Here is a 22,610-nt window from a genome sequence, read left to right as displayed (position 1 = left end):
ATAAAATATATACGAACCGAAATCGGGAAATACTCACAAACACACACGAACGAACTTTACGTATTGAAACACTTGTGGGGACTTTAAATCAATTTATTCACAAAAACGACAAGAACTTTACTGGATACGTTATTACAATTTGACACTTGAACAATACTAAAACTGTGAACTTCCCTTAACGTTTAACAACACTCTATTTATACCCTAATTGAATGTTCTAGAGATTACTAGGTACAATTTTCGAGAACCTTCCGAGAAAATAATTATTCAGACTACCCTTAATTCTAAACCCTAACCTAAGCAAAAGTGTCACTGTCACTGATACACTGGTCTCTGTCCAGATTGCTTATCCCGCTACAGTATATTTACAATTCAATTAAATTATTCTACATCAGTATAGTCTTCATCCGAAGAACTGTCATCATCCCCTGGTCAACCACCTGATCGACCAAGTTGTCCAGTTCCCACATTTTATCTTCCTCTTTTAAAACATGCTGGATTGCTTTTTGCCAGTTTTCTGATGTGATTTCCATAATGGCTTGATCAAACAATACCTTGACATCTTTCATTTTAAATGTGGTATTGTGCCTTGCAACATATCCTTTAACTTGTGCCCATATAAGTTCTATAGGATTTAATTCGCAATGATATGGCGGTAGGCGCAGCACAGTTACTTTATACTTTTCTGCTACATCTTCTACGGCATATTTCATGAAGCGAGATTTATGTTGTTTTACTATGGCTAGTAGTTCCTTCTTTACTGAATTCGTCTCAAACTGAATACCTTTATTTGACAGCCAGTTAATAATTTCTTGCTTTCTCCAAGCTGAAGTTGGTACCTTCTCTAAGCGCCTTGAATGGTAGCTTGCATTATCCATAACCACGACCGAATCAGCTGAAAGAAATTTTAACATTTCCCCGAAGTAGTCTTCGAAGACATCCGAATTCATGTCCTCATGATAATCTCCCGTCCGGCACGACTCAAAGCTTAACAAACCTTCTTTTAAAAATCCGTCTTCGCTTCCAATGTGAGCAATTATAAGCCTCTTCCCTTTTCCCGAAGGCACTTTAATACCCGTCGAAAGGCCTTCTATGAAAGCTTGGCGAGAACTTGTTATATTTTTATCTTGCCACATTTTTTCGACTATATAACCTTCGTTTATCCACGTCTCATCAAGATAAAAAATTTTCTTTTGCTCTCTGCGGTACTGCTTTATAGTTGTCAAATATTTTCGTCTCCAGCAAACAATTTCATCACTTTCCAGTAATAGTGCCTTTCGATTGTGCTTTTCCCAGGCAAAATTCATACTTTTTAAAGTTTTCCATAAAAGTTTTCTGGATATCAAAGGAATATCGTTATCTTGGCTTATCTCGATAAATATTTTTTCAAGAGTGGGTATTTCCTTTTTAAAATAAAACGAATGAACTTTTCTTCGAATGTCACATTTGGTGCCTTCATCTAAGATTTTTATTGGTCTTCCTGATTTTCTCTTGCATGGACTTACCTGGCCTGATATCTTTCTTTCTCGCAATAATTTAAAAATCGTGGACTGTCCAATTCCAGTCATTCGGGCACATCGCTCAACACTTTCTTGCACAGACAAACTAGGGTGATCGTGTTTTATGCAATCATATACATTTAAAATTATAACTTTTTCGCAAACAGATAGCGGAGAATTTTTTACACTTCTTTTCTTTGGAGTAAATGTCCCCATTTTATAACTTTTTCACTATTTCTATATCACAATATCACTGTACGTTTAATTGGTGTAGTAACAATTACTATTATAACTCGAATGTTTAAGACACCATTACAATATATTTAAACCCTTTTTCTTAATTACCTGGGTTTAATAGGTATTGCATGATTGGTGGGCAGGGAAAAAAGGGATTATTATAATGACATGGCACCTCGGAACTAAGTGTTAACCCTTTTTTGAGAAATCATGCTCAAGTATATGAACCCAAATTGCATATTAAATAAGTTTACAAGAACCACTAAAATTAATCTTAATCTTTTTTTAAGAAAATTTACTTACCTAAATACATGTAGGTACTTAGTTTTAGACCAAATTACTTCCCAAAAATGGCCTTTTATTATTATCTATGTCTGTAATTTTTAATTTACTTTAATTATTAAGTTTAATAATCCTAAGATTTGCCTACGCCCATGGACGACAACGAAATTCAGGCAAATTTTATGACACTTCATGATTTATTACTCTACACTCTTTTGAAATAGACTATAACATTTGATCATATTCCATTCCTTATGAATTCGTTAAATATCAGGAAAACTTACATTATTAGTTTGACGAATTATCGTGTTTGAGAATAATGAGTGGTTGTTTCGGCTCACTCACACAAAAATGCAATCATCAGAGCAATTGAGCTTCGCGAATTCTAAGCTCAGAGTAACGAATTATTTCCACCTAAAAACCTAAAAATTCACATTCGTGCGATCCAGCAGGGATGTATCATCTCCTATATTCGAACGCGTTATTCGTAATTACGAATGAATTCGTGGTTGTTCACTCGCGGTCTGGAGCTACACCTTTTGTCGCATTGAATACAAGTGGTAAAAAACAAAACGTTTTATTTCTCATTTTTCCTGATGATCTCCTACCATGTAGTAACGGCTACATCTATTTATTTATTAAAATCTATATGTTTTACATAAATTCGTCAATAAAAGACTGACAAAATGGTTGAGGTTTTTGCGGCCGAGGTTTCCAGTATCACTATTTTTCGGGTTCGGAGGCCGTGGATATTTGAAATTCATTCTTGACGTTTCAATGGCTCCAGTAGCTAGCTTTTTCAGAGGTGTGTATATCCTGGGTTAATATCGGCCTTCGAACCCGAAAAATAGTGACACTGACACTGTAATTTCATTGATTTATTTCTGGCATTACCTTATTATTTTCAAACATAACTCCGGTTGATGCATGATTTAAAAGCGAAATTGCACTGTTTCATCCCGTCGCACATTATATTTATTTTAGCACCTAGGTTCGTAGTGAAGTTTATGGTGACCGGACCTGAACTGACTTCACTGTTACATCACGCACTTATTCGATGTGTAAAGAACGGGATGTTCTTTAACCCTTTGAGGACAACTGGTCAGCTCAAGAAACCACATTTTCTAAATTATTCTTCTGAATGTATAGCGGACAGACGGTGTAATCATACTGTATAATGGGTTGTCTATATCACTACTACTCTTGCAAACATTTTAAATCCGCCTGAACATAGCACGTGTTACCATTATTAACGAATTCTTTAAGTGCAATGGTTGTTCATGAAGTTATAGTTTTTCAACTCAACTTTATGAGTAACGTGTCTTCAGTATGTCAGGTGAGAATGTGTTTTTATGTTAAAATAAGTGAAAATAAGCCTTTATTAATGCCCGTAACTTCGTACGTGTTGTTAATGATGTTTTATTGCATGAAATACTGTATGGCTTTCCAGGCTAACCACAAGACATTGACGACGACCCAGAAGAATCCCAAATTATGAAAGGTCCAGTAGAGGATGTGCATAGCCTTTTTGACATCAATGCATTTCAATATGCTGGATGACGACCAATTCGAACAAGTTTGTCGGCGTGATATTGATGCATCACCTAACCTAGCCAAAGAAACTGATGGATGTAACACAGAAGGTGAAATGCCTCTATCACAATTACAACTACAACTATGGAGACTGACCACAGTATGGCAAGCTATGCCACATTCTGTACAAAGCCCTCTCCATTCATACAGGAAACGGGACCAATCATTCCATCACGAATATTTTGATTGAAAAAATTGTTTTTCAAACGAACCTCTATGCCTTACAGAAAAGCGGTTGCAATTCTCGAGCTTTTCTTGCGACAATCTCGTCGGAAATAAATATTTTTCTTAAATTGAATATTCTCATGGGACTAAAATCCATACATGTATTTATACTTTTTTTTGTTTTGTCATCCTTTCTGAAATATTTTCATGTTTATATTGAACCATGTAATTGAATGCAAATAAAAATTATTATTATTATTATATTGCTAACCGTCACCAAGGTTTCATCAAGGATTTTGAAATGCTCTACAGGAGTACCTGACTGACACATTTTCAATGTGTATACACAGTAGTTGTCCTCTTCAAGAAATTGAAAAGCATAAAGCATAATTATCATTGTGATATAGGTATCAAACTTCATAGTAACTTTCCAGTTTTTATAAAATAACAAATGTATGGCATTCACGGTCTTGTCCTATTAGGCCTGATGTTTTAGTCTGTGATTCAGTTGCGTTGCTTTTCGATAACACACGCTGTTGTTCATACCCTTCTCGGAAAATATTTTTCTGTAAACTTCGAATGCACTTGGTATCCATATTCCTTTCTAATACTATATATTGACCTTCATTCAGTTATCCGTGAATAGTCGAATACAGAAAAGGATGCACCTACTGAAATTGTGGAAACCTTGATAATATAATGAATTGAAAATAACGTTAGCATTTTTTTTTCAGAAAAATTGATAGAACATGTTTTCTATCAGATCGAAACATTGGTTTGACAGGAACCTTAAGGAAATATTTTCCAACCGATTATTACGAACTGAAAACGGGATCCGTTGATTGCTCCGATCACTCAAAATATTTCCAATGTTCCAATAAAAAGTGTCTGAAAAGAGAACAAGTGTGTGACGGAACCGATGACTGTGGGGATCGACAGGACGAAAAAAATTGCAAGGCTGAAGATTTTGGTTATTCCATCAAAATTAACGGTTCCAATGAAATAAATGAAGGAAGTATTATAGTTACAGGTATGTTGATACTGAAACGAGGTAGTATTCGAAATAATTGAAATTTTCCGTGTTTCATCTAGGTTGATATTACTAGGTTTTCCTTCATTGAATTCCTTTACTAAATTCACAGATTTTTGATCGTATCGTAAAGCACTTGATTTTTGCTAATGATAATTGTTTTTTTCCTAAGAAACTATTGAATTGTTCGTGGGCAAATAATACAATGTATTCATAACTTGAACAGAATCGAAAACTTCATGATTTTATAAAATAAATATGTTTCAGTAGGTAATTGAATCAGAAAAAATGAAAATTAGACACATGTTAAAAAACTATGCATTGTTCTCCCTGAATTAAAAAAATACTGAATGAATTCATATTTCTTCTGCATTAAAAACTGATCGCCTCAAAAAAATCTCGCCTACCGGTAGTGGCGCAAAAATCCCAGTGCCGAAAACCGAACTAGGTTTGTTAATGCTCGCAACAGCTGCAAACAAAGAACTTTACAATTAGAGATTTAGGAATAAACTGTTTACAGCTTCAGCTATAGCTGAAGCTGTAAATCAGAACTTTATAAAATTCACAATTCCACCACTAACACAAGCGGATATTTCAACAACAGCCATAGAAAAAGCAGATCTACTAGCTGAACAATTTGCGTTCCACTCCACAGTCGATTTTCTTGGAAAGACGGCACCAACTATTCCCAGACTAGAATCCACATTGTCGGAAATTACTTTTCGACAGCGTCTAATTAGGCGAATTTTGATTGAAACAGCTCGATATCAACAAGTCGTCTGGCCCTCATGAAGTGCCCGTCATGTACTTAAAAAGTGCGCAAATGAACTCGCACCAGTATTTTGCAGACTTTCCAACCTGTCTTATAAAAAAGGGTTTTTTTCTTCTTGTTGGAAGATTGATCGATTTCAGCCTATTCCCAAAAAGAGCAAGAAAAAACTTCCAAATAACTATAGACCAGTCGCTTTACTATCAGTGATATCAAGAATCATAAAGAAAGTCTTAAAACACCATATCCCCAAATATATGGGATGCTTCAACATCTTGAGCGATCATCAATATGACTTTCGGAAACAAAGATCAAAAGGCGACCTTGTATCGTATCACCCATATTTGGACTAACGCAATCGAGAAATATGGAGAATCAAGAGCTGTTGCGCTCGATATTTCTAAGGCCTTTGACCGTGTATGGTATGAGGGTTTGCTAACCAAACTTCGATGCTATCGCTTGTTGGATCATTTCTGTGTATGACTCTTCAGATTCCTAAAAGAACGTTTCCTGCAAGTGACCGTCGATGGATATCTCCGAATACTTTCACCATCAACGCTGGTGTTCCCCAGGGATCCATATTGTTTCCAACTCTCTTTTTATTGTATATCAACGACTTATTGGAAAACCCAAGAATTCAATAAATTTTTTTTCTGTCCTGGTTTTTTCATGAACTTTTTCCAGGAGTATCTAGCTAAACAAAACATCGACAGCTATGTTTTCTTTCAATCGACCTGAATATCAAAACCATGTAATGGTTTGCATAAGCCTTGGCGGCAGGAGGCACATTACTTAGTCGTTCTTAATAAAGTTTATGTTTCTGGGTGAGCGTCAACCCCGCCTCCTTTCGGCGGGGACGCGAGAGAGTGCGCCTGCCTGAAGTCACTTTGCTATTTTACCCTCAAGGCAGAGGTACTCATGAAATGTAGGCATGTAAACAGTTTATTTTGATAAAAACGATTTTTGCTTCTGCTTTTGCTATTAAATAAAACGCATCAAAATCGATCTTCTAGTATAGGAGCTACAGTGGCACAGACAGATACACAAGGCAAACACCTCTTTTTTGTGTCGGGGGTTAGAAATGAAAAAAAAGGATTAATTGAAGGAACAAACATTTTTTACTTTTGGTTTTACTAAAATTCTTAATTAATGGTTCGTAATGCTATAACTGCGTCAATGGATAAAAGTGCCATTGTATTTATTTATTAACTAATTTTTTTATTGGTTTTCATTTTGTTAATGGAATTCGAATGATAATGTAAATTTCTTTCAAATCGTTATCTATAATATATTGGAGCAGATACATCAAATATTTATTGGAGTTTGGTGGATATGGGATCATATTTTGTAGTTTTTCATATACCTAACTCGTAAGGTTGGAAGTCACTGCTCTCACCTACTTGCAGGACTGAATCTTGACAGTTTTTTACCATTTGCTTCACTTCATAAATATAATATTTTAATGAAAATATAATGAAGTGAATTCTACCAACTTCAGGAATGATACCACCTTAATACTGAAGTTTTGTTCTAGCTTTCGGAAAAACCGGTTACATTTGCGATGACCAATTCGGAATTCAAGATGCAAATGTGGTTTGTAGGGAACTAGGTTTTGAACTGGGTGCAGCAGAAGTCAAAGGTCAATCCTATTTCGCCAAGGGGCTCAATGAGAGTAATACTCTGTATATGATGGATGAAGTGGAGTGTATTGGAAATGAGACCACATTATTGGATTGCGGTTTTGCTGGTTGGGGTATCCATGACTGTAGAGCCCAGGAGGTAAACAGAATATAAAGATTAAAAAGCAAACATTTCAACTATTATTTTTCATTTGTAAAAACTGAACTAAATAGGAGTATGTAAGGGTTTGTATATTTAAGAGGTCTAAAATATTTTCGAAGAGCAGTATGTGAGAAACTAGGCGTTTATCGTTTTTGTCGGTATGGTACTATTTTCGATATGTATCGCAATATAGTCGACAGTTTCGATAAGAGAAATTCGTTATGAGTGCCAAGTGTGTAATTCTCTGTTACGTGGGACTCCAGTGTAAGAGTAGAGCATATCAATGTCGTCTACCTATTGAAAATCCTCTCATATTTTAGTACTCAATTCAATGCTGTCCCCATCACCTTGGATATCTGTGGGTGGTATTTCAGGTATTACCTGTGGGTCTTTGTAGAAATTGTGCCATCACCTGACCGACTTTATTTTCTGTCACACTGGTGCTCCGTGTAACAAAATAATGTGAACAATTATTTCTAAATCACTCTCTTTGACATAAGTTGAGAGATGGATGTAAGTTTTGACTCAGCTTTTCGTTTTCACGTTTCCTTCTCCTCATCTCTGTCAGTCACCTGAAATATGAGAGTATGATGAGTTCATTCCGGTGTCCACTCTTTCCGTATTTTGAACAGTACGATGAGACGTTAGAGTCATTTTCCTTGTACTTTCATTTTCCACAGTTGAGTCAGGTAATAAATGTGGTTCTTTGTAGAAACTGTGCGATATACATTCACCTGACCGCCTTCATTTTCTATCATACTGGTGCTCCGTGTAACAAAATGAAGTGAACACATAAGTTGAAACATCCACGTAAGTTTCGACTCAAGTTTTTCGTCTACACAATTATATGATCTACGAACTCTCACATTTATTTATATTCGGATTGAAATATAACTATTAGTTTCCAGTAGTAGTAATCTCTTTGGTTTGGAAAAAGTCCATATTCCACCAGTGGTACCACACTGCCCCAAAGCGAAAACTGCTGTTTTGAATATAATTTCTATGTAGACCTCAGTTTAAACCAGCTGATCTAGATTTCGTTCATAATGAATCTATGTTCTCCATCGACACTTTTTATTTTTCTCTTTGAGTGCAATAATAATAATGGAAAAATCATATTCGATACATATTATTTATAGCTTTATAAGTTTGTCGATACCTCCATGACCACCATGTTTCTCTCGGTCATCCAGCACTACAATGATTTCATGTGCTATATGCACATTCTTTTACTCTTTCAATTTTATTCACCAAGGGTATATATTCTATTATTTACATTTTTTAGTAACTTTTCTACCTAATAAGTTCGTAGATTGATTTTTCATTGCGTTGTTTGTATTTTGAATATCTTTGACTAGTGCTTACATGATATTAGCTCAATTTTTCAGTTTTTCGAGCAAATTTATGAGTTCTGCGACTTCTTGATGCACCTTCGTCATGATTTTTCTTCTCTTGGTCCCAATTCTCGCTTTTCTAAATACGGAACTAACTGACCTCTTCCTATAACTACTCAATAGTGAATTTCCTAACACCTCATATCTCGCAAAGGGTTCATTTGCATCAGGATACTTCATGGTCGGAAGGGCAATTTGTGTCAGACTACTGTTATTGAGGAACACCTTTGCGGTAACGGTAAACCATTCTAGTTTTTGAAAGTTCTTTGTATGAGATAAATATTGTATTTCATGGCGGATATTCAGTGGCAATCCATCTAAGTGACCATTGAATAGAAAATGAAAATACATTCCACTATTCAAATTATCATCGTAAAAGAAAGGGCCAAGGATGTTTGTTCCCATAATTCCCAACCAAACATTTAATCCGAACCTTTCTTGGAAATTGGATTCCCTATGTAATTGTTCATCTGTAATATTCCACCTATAATGAATATTTCTTTTAAATCAACTATTGTTGGTGAATTTTGATTCGTCCGTTCATATTATATTTTTACAAATATTTTCATCTTCCCTATTTCTACGTCTTAACCAATTCGCAAATCGTATTCTCCTTCCGTAATCCCTTTCATTGAGATGATGAACTTTGCGTATCCTGTAGCATTTATATTTGTTCTTTTAAAAATAGTTCTGGTGGATATTACAGAAATCCCCATTTTGTTGGCAATTTCTCGTAAAGAACAATCTTGATTAGCATAATTTTTGTAACTGGCCAATCCTAAATAAGAAAGAAGATGTTTTCACTGTGTAAATTTTTACATGATAACATTTGCTCACCCATAAAATTTATTTGATTCCTCACAGTTACAGTAACCACACATTTTCTTGTTTTCTTTCTGTCAAAGGCACCATAGTCCCTCAAATTTTTTTCTAATCGTTTACACATTTGGATGTTTGGAATACGACGATTCGGGTATTCCTTGCCAAAAAAGAATTTCTATTTGATTTTGCATAACTAAATAGCATATCAGTCCTTTCATCTTTTGAATACATCTTTGATATGTTCATAAACGTCTGACAGTTCTCAACAGATTCAACAACGCATTCATTTTTCCTGCCAAGAAAAGCCTAGGCACTTGTGATATACTGTTTGGAACCTTTGGTGTAGTAATGAATATTACTGCAGTTTTTTCCCAAACTGTTTTATCTTCCTCTTGAAGATGATCACTTGGTGATCGAAACACGTGTCGAGGTGTAAAAATAACGATTTGGTGTTGGGAAAAAACTCCAGTAATATTTAAAAGCCTAGGCGTTTAAGATGATAAATGGATTGAGATGCTTTTTGATCATACCAAATTATACAACAATCGAATTTTGACTAAAAACTGATATTTTTGTTACTTCCAAGATTGAGAATTCTGAAAATATTTCGAATTATAATTGATTAGGGAGAAATAAGCTATGGAAGAAGGATTACGGCAATACAAAAATTTCCAAAACGAAAAAGTACGAATTTTGTAAGGATACTTACCTGTCGAATTTATTGGGTTGTCTGAATTATATTTTGAAGAAATCGAAACAATTTACAAAAGAAGTAACGACAAGACCATAATTTGAAATTGTTGTCACTGATGATGGAAGTTATTTCAATTGAAAGGCTATAAAAATCAAATGTGATATACCTATGGATTGTGCAATTATCGCTTCATCATTATCTGTAATAAAAAAGACAGGTCCGTATTTAAAGAAAAGTTGATGGCGGCCATGTTGACACGAAACGTTTTGTCGAATATTTATTATCACATCGTCATAGTACACTTCGAATACAATAACATTTTCCTTCTCCATTTTGGATATTCTCCGAAATAACAATTCCCCGTATAGCTCGAGAAGGGCGAGAGTCCCCGTAAATTTCCTTCGACCATTGCGTTGTTCACAATGACAGTTACCTTTTTTGCCATTTAATCTTCTTCGTATCTGTTACGGTTTAGAATATAGCAATGTTACCACATGATAAAAGAAACGGCATGTATATAACCCCAAAGAATGCTATTTCAGAATTGGATTAATCAATAACAGATTGAACGTCAGCTTGTAAAAAAAAAAAAACAAAGTTAAAAGATGTATGGAAGTGAACTAATGTCTTCATTTTGTAGATAGCTGGGGTAGTGTGTAAAACACCACAAGAAAAATGCGGTCAAGGCTTCTGGAGATGTGAAACTGGTAACGAGTGTGTACCATATCATTTCGTGTGCGACGGAGTAAATGACTGCAGTGATGATTCTGATGAGAAAACTGAGTATTGTGACGTAAGTTATGCTTAATTACCTGTACATTGAAAAAGATGCACCTTCTAATGCCATATAATGCTGGAAACTTCAGTATCGCACCTATAATATACCCATGGCGAATGTAGACGTTTACTAATTAGAAGCATCTTGATGTTTTAACCTCTCACATGATAGCATCAACAACTTCACTTTTCTAGGAATCCTACAAATTATAGAACTTTGAATGCTCCAAAGGAATTAATGACATACACCGAATTGAAAATTATGCGCTTGAAGAGAGAAAAATGTCAAATTATCTAGTAACTCCATCTCTCTCTCTCTCTAAATTGATGGACGTTGCTTCCCACCCGGGCGCATTTGTCCAGGCTCCCCCTATCAAATTGTCATCAATTTGATAGAAGCTTCGTCGAGGGGGCGCAGCGGTCTTGCTCGAAGCAATGCTGCCACCCCCTTTCTGTCACACTTTCATTTGTTGTCGATTTTTTTTACATTAAAAACAAAACAAAAATTTGAAGTCGCCCCCTACTTGGAAGATCTTTTGGTTTTTTTCCACGTATACAACCCCCTTTACGTGGTTATCCGAACCACCCCGGCCTGGATACCGACGTGAATAAAGGGGGCCATTTATTCATCACTTTTTTAGAGACTCACACATTTCAATATTTAACACACACAACACAAAACGGAGCCCCACGATAGCACATGGCATCCGCGTTCCTTCTTTGTGGACGGACGTTATCAGCACGTCCGTCCACTACCACGGCCAACACGGAGAACCTATCTAGTAACTCACTGAATATACAAATGACTATCTGGAATTATTTTCATTTGGTCGTGATACTCAGACGATTCACACCGTTCTGAAGAGACCATGCTCGGTACTGATGATAGGGCAATCACCCCGAAACCGGTCTATTGGTTGGTCGGATCGACCAAACGAAATTAATTTCTGCTTTTCATAGTGGGAAATAATTTGCGACGAATCTTCCAAGTCGAAGACGTTGCACAGGTGCCTGATGGTTTTACTTCAGAATAATTAGTGACTGGATTAACTATAAATCGGTTTAATTCGTGAGGTTGCAGTCAATAGCTGGGCTGTTACAAAGGAAACTCTTTGTTATATGTCAAGCTTTCGGTATATTTCACATCTTCGTCAGGACAACTACAATAATAAGATTATATATCTTGTAAGAAATATATGAATATGGAGAACTTACTAACGTGAGATTAAAATATAAAATGGTTCAAAAACAGATAGAAAAACATTAAATAATGACAGTTGATAAAAATTTTGGCTGACAATGTCAAGTGGGAAAATTCTGAATGATACTCGAATTACTAGATCTTTTATTTTCTTTATCATATTTATTTTTATTTATTTATTTATATATTTATCAAATTTACACGTACCTACTAACGACAGTTAGTTGAAATGGAAATCCTTAGGCATTCATTAGGGTTTTGTTTCTATTTGTTTGTTAGAAACCTTTCTTCCGCTCTACGCTCCGCCAATTCCATCGAATTTGACAATATTTCCTTATTAACATGTGCTTCGTATATAGTTACATCATCTGATGCAAACATCATGCATGATGACGGTGACAAGTTTTGCGGTAGGTCATTGATATATAAAATAAAAATAAATAGGAGAGGACCTAATACAGACCCTTGGGGTACCCCATGTTTGATGATTCGAAACTCTGATTGAGAATCCTCTCCTCAATCAGGTGCGGTGCCTCTTTTCATGGATATATATATATATATATATATATATATATATATATATATATATATATATATATATATATATATATAGTATTTTCAAGCCATTTGGAACAACTTTATCATTTGACCTTTGCGGACCCTAAAGGTCATGCCAATCGACTCAAATGTATTCGGTCGCCCCATAGCGGCGATCCGTTAAGACGAATTTTTACTCCTTTCTGCCTATATCGGGCATCGAAAGCGTTTGGACCAGACACGGGAAGAATTTCGCGATTTTGTAGATTTAAAAGTATGTTTCAAAGTATTCCTGAATAGAAAATTTATTATCTTAAGGATTATAATCAATTATCTACTGTCGTAGGATTTATGTTGGAATTACTCGAAACTTTCTTGTGGAAGTCTACCTTGTCGAACATGTCAAAGGCCACACTCCATCCCTGGCCTCGATTTTCAGCCTATACCTGTACAATATTTTCAATAAAACGGAATCTGTTCGATGCCTAATGATAAAACCCTCAAATTTCCCCAACTTTGAGAATAACGCTTGGCGAATCTCCACTTTTTGGACACCTAGATAACTCACCACTATTAGAAGCAACATTAAAGCGAAAGTAATCTTGTTCCTTATTATCGTTCATTTATTAGTTTGATGTGTTGTATTGAAATTTAAAAACTTTTTCTTAGCCAACTTTGAACAACTGTTAACCGATAGTATGCATACTAGGAGAAATTAGTTGAATAATAAAACGAGGAAATCAATGTGAGAAAATCTTTCATGTTTATATCATTTATTTTCCCTTTACTTGTAAATAAGTCAACTTTTGTAGATTGGTCCCTGAAGTCAGAACTGAAAATTCTCGTAATAATTTTTCTTTACCTTCTATTATTGCTGAAATAGTAACTGTCTTTCATTATAATTGACTTTCATCAATGAAAGATTCGCAAATTGATTCACTCCTTTATTTTATCTTTATACCTACACCCGTCTCCACTGTTCAAAATCTGGTAGGGGATTTGAGAAGGTAATACGTAATTAGGCAATTATTCGTCGAACTGCGAACATGAAATGCTCCATTACCACTCTGTAATCCATCATATATTGGCGTGTTCAACCGTCAACTTGATGTGAGCCCCTATCTTGTGTATCCATCGTTCAATCATTTGAATCGCCAGGATGGGATTCCTCCTCCTCTTCAATTCGGAAAACAATTGAACGACTGTGTACATGGCGATGTCGATTCGCTAGGTGACGGCCCTTTCTGTAAGAACATCACGAACCTCCGCAGATTGTGTGTCGAGACAGACACAACCTTTACAGAAAATGTACTTCTCCAATGTGGAGAAATTACTATGAATGAATGAATGAATACGTTTATTTAGGAAATCCTAATATACATACAATAATAATAATATACAATAATAATAATAAATCAGTAAACAATAATAATATGTCCTTAACCAACAATAATAATAACTAATAACTAGAGTCATACATATGACTGTAACCTAACAATGTTGAGAAATAAAATAGAAAAGGAAATAAAATTCAAAGTTAACTAACTTAGATAAGACTTACTTACAATTTACAACATACTGATACATGATAATAAATGTTAAGGTTTAAGACTACTGATGTTCTGCATCATTGAGTCTTTTCCTACAAAATTGTGTTTGTTTTAATATAGTTGTTTAGTTTAGATTTAAATATATAAATACTTTCGCTTTGTTTTATGTCTCTTAGCAGCTTATTAAAATGGTTTAAACCTTTATAAAACAATATTTTCATTGAGCTGGTTAATCTGCATCTTGGCAAGTGAAAAAGATAACTATGTTTTGTCTCGTAGTTGTGAGTACTATCACGATAAATAATGAATTCATCAAAATAAGATGGTAACATATTATTAATAGTCTTAAAAATAAATATCATTGCTGATCTATAGAACCTTTCTTTTATTGATAACCATTGTAATGCGTCGAGCATAAACTTTATGCTTGTATAATGATTACATTTTAATATGACTCTCATTCCACGATTTTGTAGTTTTTGTAAAGTCGAAATTTTGTTTTGATCACACCCATATAGTAATGTACTACAATATTCGAAATGAGGCTGAATGATTGTGTTATATATAGTGACATTGGAAGAAACTGACAAATGATAAGAGATTCGAGTAAAAAAGTAAAGTTTCTTTGATATCTTTTTAGTTATGTATTTTAAGTGTGCATTATAAGATAAACAGTTAACTAACATGAATCCCAGGTATTTAATTTCGGTTACAAATTCTATTTTTTCTTTATTAATTTCCAAACAATAGTAATTTATGTTCATATATTTATATTTATATGCTGTGGTCAGAATCATGGCTTTTGTTTCAGATACGTTTAGTTTTAATTTGTTGACGTTCAAGTATTTATGAATCTCCTCCAAGCAGATATTCATTTTTGTCAAAGCTATCTCTAAATCTTTATGAGATGTTGTTAACATTGTATCATCAGCAAATAAATTCATAAAGTCACAATTTTGACATAAACTGATGTCATTAATATAAATAAGAAATAGTAAAGGGCCCAAGACACTTCCTTGAGTTACCCCAAATTTTGCGTTAATAGGAGATGAGAGAACATTACCCACTTTAGTGATTTGTCTTCGATCGCTTAAGTAGTCCTTAAACCATCCTAGCACTGTTCCTTTAAGACCTATAGCTTCCAATTTTTTTATTTATATTACGGTCAATTGTCTCAAAAGCTCTTCTTAAGTCTAAGAATACTGTTACAACATAATCTCCGTTGTCAATAGATCGAGTCCATTTACTAATCGTAAGTTGTAAAGCCGTTTCATAAGAATGATTTTTCCTAAAACCTGATTGATTACTTATGAGAATATTATTGGCCTCAACATAACTTAGGAGCTGATCGTATACAGCCATTTCTAGTAGTTTCTCCATTTCTGGTAAGGTGTTTACTGGACGGAATTCTCCCGCTTTATTGGTATTTTTGACTTTGGGAACAGGTACTATTATACTAGTTTTCAGGTGCTCAGGAAATTGCCCATATTGTAGAGAGATATTTATAAAATGTAATAAAACATGACCAATGACTCCAAACGTAGCTTTAATAAACTTGATATCTAAGATTTCAGTTCCAGATTTATTTTCCAATCTATTAACAGTTCCTGTAAGATCTTTCAATTCGAGTTGATTAAAACTGTCGAAACTAGAGACCGCCGTAATTTCACCTTTCCATGAAGTAGTAGTCTTAATTGATTTAACAATTTCTTCTAAGCTGGATTCAAAATATTTGTTGAAAGTTTCTGCTATTTCAGCTTCATCTCTAAGGATTTTTACTTGTCCTTCTCCTTCAAATTCAATATTGTTTGTGTCAACTGTATTAGACTTAGTATTAATTAGAGATTTAATGGTTTTCCACATAAGTTGTTGGTTCTTAGAGCTTGAATCAATTTTATTATAATAATATTCTTGCTTTTTAGTTTTCAGTAAATTAACTACATAGTTTCTTAGACTTTTATATCTTTCCCAGTTGACTTCACACCTGTTGTGTTTAAAAATTTGGTATGCTTCATCTCTTTGCTTAATTATGTCTTTTAGGTCCTTGTCAAACCATGGAAGACTATTTTGGTGAGAAAAATACCTCTTGACTGGAGCAATTGTATTGACAGTATTTACAGTCTTATTAATAAAATCCTCATAAAATATTTGAATGTCAACACAGTTTAGTAAATAATTATTGTCAATCAATTCCAAACAAATTTTATTCATGTTTTCGTTTCCCAAATTACGATAACTCTTAAGGGTTTTTGGTGAGTTTGATATTCTATTTAATAGGTTAACGGAGACTAAGGAATGATCAGTTATTTTGGGTATATTGTGAACTACTGTTTGAAGTTCAAAGTTACTGATGACATAATCAATTAAGCTTGCACTAGTATAAGTAATTCTAGTACATTCTTCAATACTTTGATTTATTCCATACATATTCAATAGATTTTTGATGCGTGTCGATTGAACTTCATTACTTTCAAAGTTAATATTAAAATCTCCAGCTAATATAAATTTTGATTTTGATTGAGAAAGATCTTCGCATATATTTTCAAAATGATCAATAAATATTGTGTGACTTGCATTAGGTGAATGGTAAAGGGCACCAATTAACATTTTTACATTATTATTGTATTTTATTTTTATAATTAGGCACCAATAATTTTTTTCTAAAGTATAGTTCTTGTAAATGGAGTATTGTAAATTATATTTTACATATATAAGAACCCCTCTTGTATGTCGGGAAGATGAATCACATCTAATTGTTTTATATCCCGTTGGCATTATTTCACTGTGGTCAACAGTGGTACGTGTTTCACTAAATAATATTATTGATGGTTGGTATGGTAGGATGGAATTGATTATTTGGTCTCTGTGTGCAGTCAAACTTTCAATATTACCATATATAATGTCTGTTTTAAACGGTATATTAGGATATTCGTTTAGTTTTTTTCATTAGAAACTTTATTTGCTATTGTGGGTACATTATTTATGTATTCGATTGTTTTTGAATTATCACCATTTGATATTAATTCTTGTAATTGTTTTTTAACGTTAAGGTAATAATCTTTTTGTTTTTTGGTCTGATCGCTAAATATTCTAATGCCCTGTGGAATATTGTTTCTATTATTTTTTATATTTCTTAATATGGTAATTGCTTCATTTTTGTTCATCATAACTACTTTTATCAATCTATTTTTATTTGGTATAACTTTTCCAACTCTAAATATTGTAATGTTGTCAAGATTAACATTGATACTGACTTTCTTTAGTATTTCCTTAACTACATTTGCATCTTCTTCTTTTCTTTGCAAAGGTGTTGTTGCCTGCGCCTCTCTAACATTAGCTACCATGATATTAGCTTCTCTTCTTTGGCGTTCTAGTAGTTCCATAATGATACTTTCAGTTGGAGTAGTTTCACTAACTTCATTTACCTTTATCTGCTTCACTTCATTTCTAAGATCATTTATTTCAGTTTTCAAAGCCATCTTTTCAGTTATTAGTGATTTAACTTCTGTTTTGAGAATATTCATCTCACTTCTTAAAGAGGTAACTTCTGTTTTGAAACTTTTCATTTCTCTTAATAGTGCCGGCACATTCCTGAAGGAAACTCGGCATTCCTGACAGAAGTACGTCAATGTTCTTCTCGTCAAGACTACAGCTCGACTGGAGCTGCATTGTTCTGACGGATGTTGCGCACAGTGACAACTGTCACATACAGCATATTTATCTCCGAGATCTTGATTGCATTTTATACACATATCAGACATCCTAATGGCAATTTATCCTTAGTGCGGCCCTGGTAGAATTTCTATGTGAGGAATTTACCTCTTTTTTTGCTTTGGAGATAAGGTGCTTTTTGTTACAGCCAACAAAAAGTGGTCAGTCTCCTTGAATTAGTTTATTACACCAAACAACTGCAATTTATGACACTTTGCAGATTGAAATTTCAATTGATTTTTACTATTACACACACTAACTAAGATTACTCAATGGATGAAAAAAAAAAATAAGAAAAAATGACCAACTTTAACTATAGAAAAATCCAAATGAATCAGGAGCACAAAACTAATGACACACCTGCTTGACTGATTTATCTACAATGTGATGACACTTCAAAACGCATGGAAATACTTTTCAGAAAATTGCATATGGCCACGAAATGCGTAAAAATATTGAACAAATCAGACATGTTGAGAAAAAGAGAACAAATTCCTTGAATGTTGATTATTGTTGCCAATTGCCATTCTATGAAGGTGCTAGGGTGTGTTTTGCCAAAAGATAATTTTAAAATACTAGCAGTAGGGGGATGCAATGAAACACCACTAAAAAGTTACCAAGCTAGGTCAGTGGTCGTAGATTCGATCAATAAAAAAAGAAAAGGATGTTCTTCATGGCGCCACCTAATTTTGGCCAGAAAAAAAAGGAAACCGCCTTGATAACTAAAGAATCCACTAATGCAATATCTCGGTGAAACTAGAAATAATCTTTAATATGTCTTCTATAAAAATATCTGCCAAGAAGATTCAGTTTCAGCACAGGGGAAATATCAGACGGTGAAGAAATATTCAACAGCAATTTTAATAAACTGGTATATTAATATATAAAAAAACACTTTATAAAAAGGTTCAAGATGCCCTGACAGAATCTCAAATTAACTGTTCAGTGGTTGAACTCCCAACGGTATGGGCTGAGAAACAATTATCAGAAAAACTGATATACTGATATATTGATTTGAATAGCAAAGTCAATGCGGAGAGAAACAGCATTCATAAGTAAGAAAATTAATATCTATTAACAGTTATGTATCTAGGGGATGCTGATTTGTGACGTCGTAATCAACATATATGTAAATATCTTAGCTGTTTCAACTCCCTCCGTCAAGCGTATTAAGGTTGCTACGAAGGGTGCAGCCGGCTCCGAAGAAGTCCAAGGCGGGGTTCAGCCTGTGATGGCTGGAAGCTGCTCTCACTTAAAAGGCTATACTTATACGAAATGATTAATCATGCAGAGGTACAGGAATGGAAAAACGGGAGAATCCAATGAAGAAAACAAAACCAAAGCCGACGGTTCTATTGACCTTCACAGTCGGTTGATCAACCGGGAATAACACCCTCAAAAATGAACACATTATGAAAATATACGCGGTAGAAGAAATATAGTGCATTTACAAACCTCTCATTTGAGGTTGTTTCCACTGACAGATGATGATGGACGGGTCCCAGTGTATAAGAATCCAACAACAAAACTTTTCTGACGGAAGTTGGAGTGGAGATAGTCCAAGCAAATGGAATAAACAGTCCTTAAAATGAATAAGATTCATGTAGGTAAATTTTCCTCTGATAGAACATAACCTGTTACCGGTGCTTTATAAATACGGCGAATTGCCGAAAGGATTTCTGCGTTCCAACAAAAATATAGGTTTCAGACACCCACAAAACAACGTCAGAAATCACCGAGTCCGAAAATCTCGAAATCCCAGGATGGATGCACAAATTGCTGCAAGATAATTCGGATCGCACACCACCTTATTCCTCAAAATCTAGAGGGAAGATAATTGACATGTCATTTCAGAAGAAAACAGATTGGTGACAGCCTCAGAGTAATAATATATATATATATATATATATATATATATATATATATATATATATATATATATATATATACCGGGTGTCCCACATTTTATGTGACAGGCAATATCTGGTTTGTTGAAGGAGATACACAAAAATGGAGAACGAGCCGACCACCGAATTGGACCCTTATTACCAATCCATCTATTTGGGAACGTTCTATCCAGATATTCAGTAACAACCTGTGAATTGTGAGGAGAAGCACCATCTTGTTGCCACCAAATTCCTTGTCGTTCTGCTACGGGAATATCTTCCATCAATTTCTAGAAAATGTAAATATCGCAATCCATTGAGATTTTCATTGAAAAAGTAAGGTCCTATGATGCGGCCATTGAACAATCCACACCATACATTAATACACTAAGTAGTTTGAAAATTACTTTCGCGGACCCAGTGGGGATTTTCTTGAGACCAATAGTGACTGTTATGTCGATTCACAACTCCATTATTGTAGAATCGCGATTCATCGCTTCACAAAATTTGACTGAATATGTTAGGACTTTCATGTAATATTACCTGAATACAAGCAATGAATTCAAGTCATCGTTCAAAGTCCGTGGGTTTTAAACCTTGTACCAACTGAATTTTGAATGGGTGGTATTTATTTTCTTTCAGAATTCTCTGTACATAGATTTACTCACACCGACTTCTTCTGCAAGAGTACGGATAGAAACATGTGGATGAATAATAATATAAGCCAACACATTGATCTCTAAATCTTCAGTTCTAACAGATCTCGTATGATGACGATGCTTTATAGTAGAAGGAAATGACCCAGTTCGAAATTTTTCTACAACTCTCGAAAAAGTCATTCGTGACGGAATGGGTCTGTCTAGAAAACGTTCTTGGTATAGACGTTGTGCTTGACAGCAGTTTTTCTGACATTCCCCAAAAATTAATAACATATCAATGCAATCACTTGGACTAAACGCGAAAGGCATACTGGAGTTTTCGCACAAAGAACACAGTTACTGTTTTGCAAAGAATCACTGAATCGAACTGACAAGTAGATACAATTCAACAAAATTTGTTACTATGGCATCAACAAGCATAAGCTACTTGATGAAATTGTGCAATATAAAGCAATTCACCCTCAAGTTAGTCACATTCTCAAGAATTTCAATATTATATTCAACTGATATCGATATCGTATCGTAGAGGTGAGAATAATGGTTTGTATTCAGTAGTAGTCTAGTTTAATTTAATAAAAGATATAGACTGGATTCGTGTACGAGTAAATAAGTTTTTTGAAACTTTATATTTAAAGAAAAGTGCAATAACTCAACAACGCCGTAACCGAATTTCAAAAACCAAACATGAAATGATATCAGAATTTAACGTAGCATCTGAATATGTAATGATATACAGGGCGTTCTATTTGAAAAAATGGAATTTTGGTCTGTAGCACCTACACCAAACACCCTGTATATTAAAAAATATATCGAAATATAGCTATCATGAACTCCTAAAACTTTTGTATGAAACATTTTTGTGTATCTCCTTCAACAAACCAGATATTGCCTGTCACATAAAATGTGGGACACCCGGTATATATATATATATATATATATATATATGTATATATATATATATATATATATATATATATATATATATATATATATATATGGATATATATATATATATATATATATATATATATATATATATATATATATATATATATATATATATATATATATATATATATATATATATCCATGAAAAGAGGCACCGCACCTGATTGAGGAGAGGATTCTCAATCAGAGTTTCGAATCATCAAACATGGGGTACCCCAAGGGTCTGTATTAAGTCCTCTCCTATTTATTTTTATTTTATATATCAATGACCTACCGCAAAACTTGTCACCGTCATCATGCATGATGTTTGCATCAGATGATGTAACTATATACGAAGCACATGTTAATAAGGCACATGTTAATATATATATATATATATATATATATATATATATATATATATATATATATAAACACAACAGATTTGTAGACAACCAGGATATCCATCTCTCTCACAGTAAAATGTCAACAAGGGGACTGAGGGAATTGTTTACATAATCCTCTGGACTGGATCCAGAGGCGTGTGGAAAATATGTTAAGAAAATTCTAATCACTATCAACTATTAATTCGATCGAAAAGTCTGGGATACGCCCATATTCCATTTGTTCTTTACCTATGCAAGGATTGCGAAAATCCACAAACCACGCAGGTTTTCACCATTTTCAAAATTACTTTTTGCACTACAAATTAATTATATCGGTCAATAAGCACTCAAATCACCAAAATAACTTCCAAAAACGACGAAATACCAGTATTATCTATTTCTGTTAGTTGGAGGACTGCCGTAAACATAAACAAAGTAATTTGGCTTCAGAAACAAGGACAGAAAGGCATCTCTATTTATATCATTACTCTGAGGTGACAACGAGGACAGGTCGAATAAATGACCAGAGGTGACACATCCCACTTCTGCGGTCACAAAATAGTTGACCTTTGATAAAGGCACGGAATACCTACGGTATTTCCATGGCCCAAATTCACCAAATCTCAGCGTAGTAAACAAACAGCCAGAGGATTGAATATTGTAACGAATTAAAGAATTAACTGTCTTAAACAAATTTATTTTAACAATA

General features: G+C 34.1%; 1 protein-coding gene across 1 annotated transcript in view; it reads left to right on the top strand.

The window, feature by feature from the left end:
* LOC111505872 (uncharacterized) overlaps positions 1-22,610 on the top strand; it is a 135,458-nt gene that overhangs the window by 70,314 nt on the left and 42,534 nt on the right. Inside the window, exons 8-10 of the mRNA XM_074183399.1 lie at positions 4,511-4,806; positions 7,110-7,354; positions 10,908-11,060. Coding sequence (XP_074039500.1) covers positions 4,511-4,806; positions 7,110-7,354; positions 10,908-11,060 — 694 coding nt within the window. The remainder of the gene's footprint in view (positions 1-4,510; positions 4,807-7,109; positions 7,355-10,907; positions 11,061-22,610) is intronic.

This window comes from Leptinotarsa decemlineata, unplaced genomic scaffold, assembly GCF_025532065.1.
Source record: "Leptinotarsa decemlineata unplaced genomic scaffold, Ldec_3_MD MMD2_tig00026340_RagTag_RagTag, whole genome shotgun sequence".
Classification (NCBI taxonomy): Eukaryota; Metazoa; Arthropoda; class Insecta; order Coleoptera; family Chrysomelidae; genus Leptinotarsa; species Leptinotarsa decemlineata.
The sequence above is the reverse complement of the archived record's forward strand: the minus strand, read 5'-3'. Positions and strand labels throughout refer to the sequence as shown.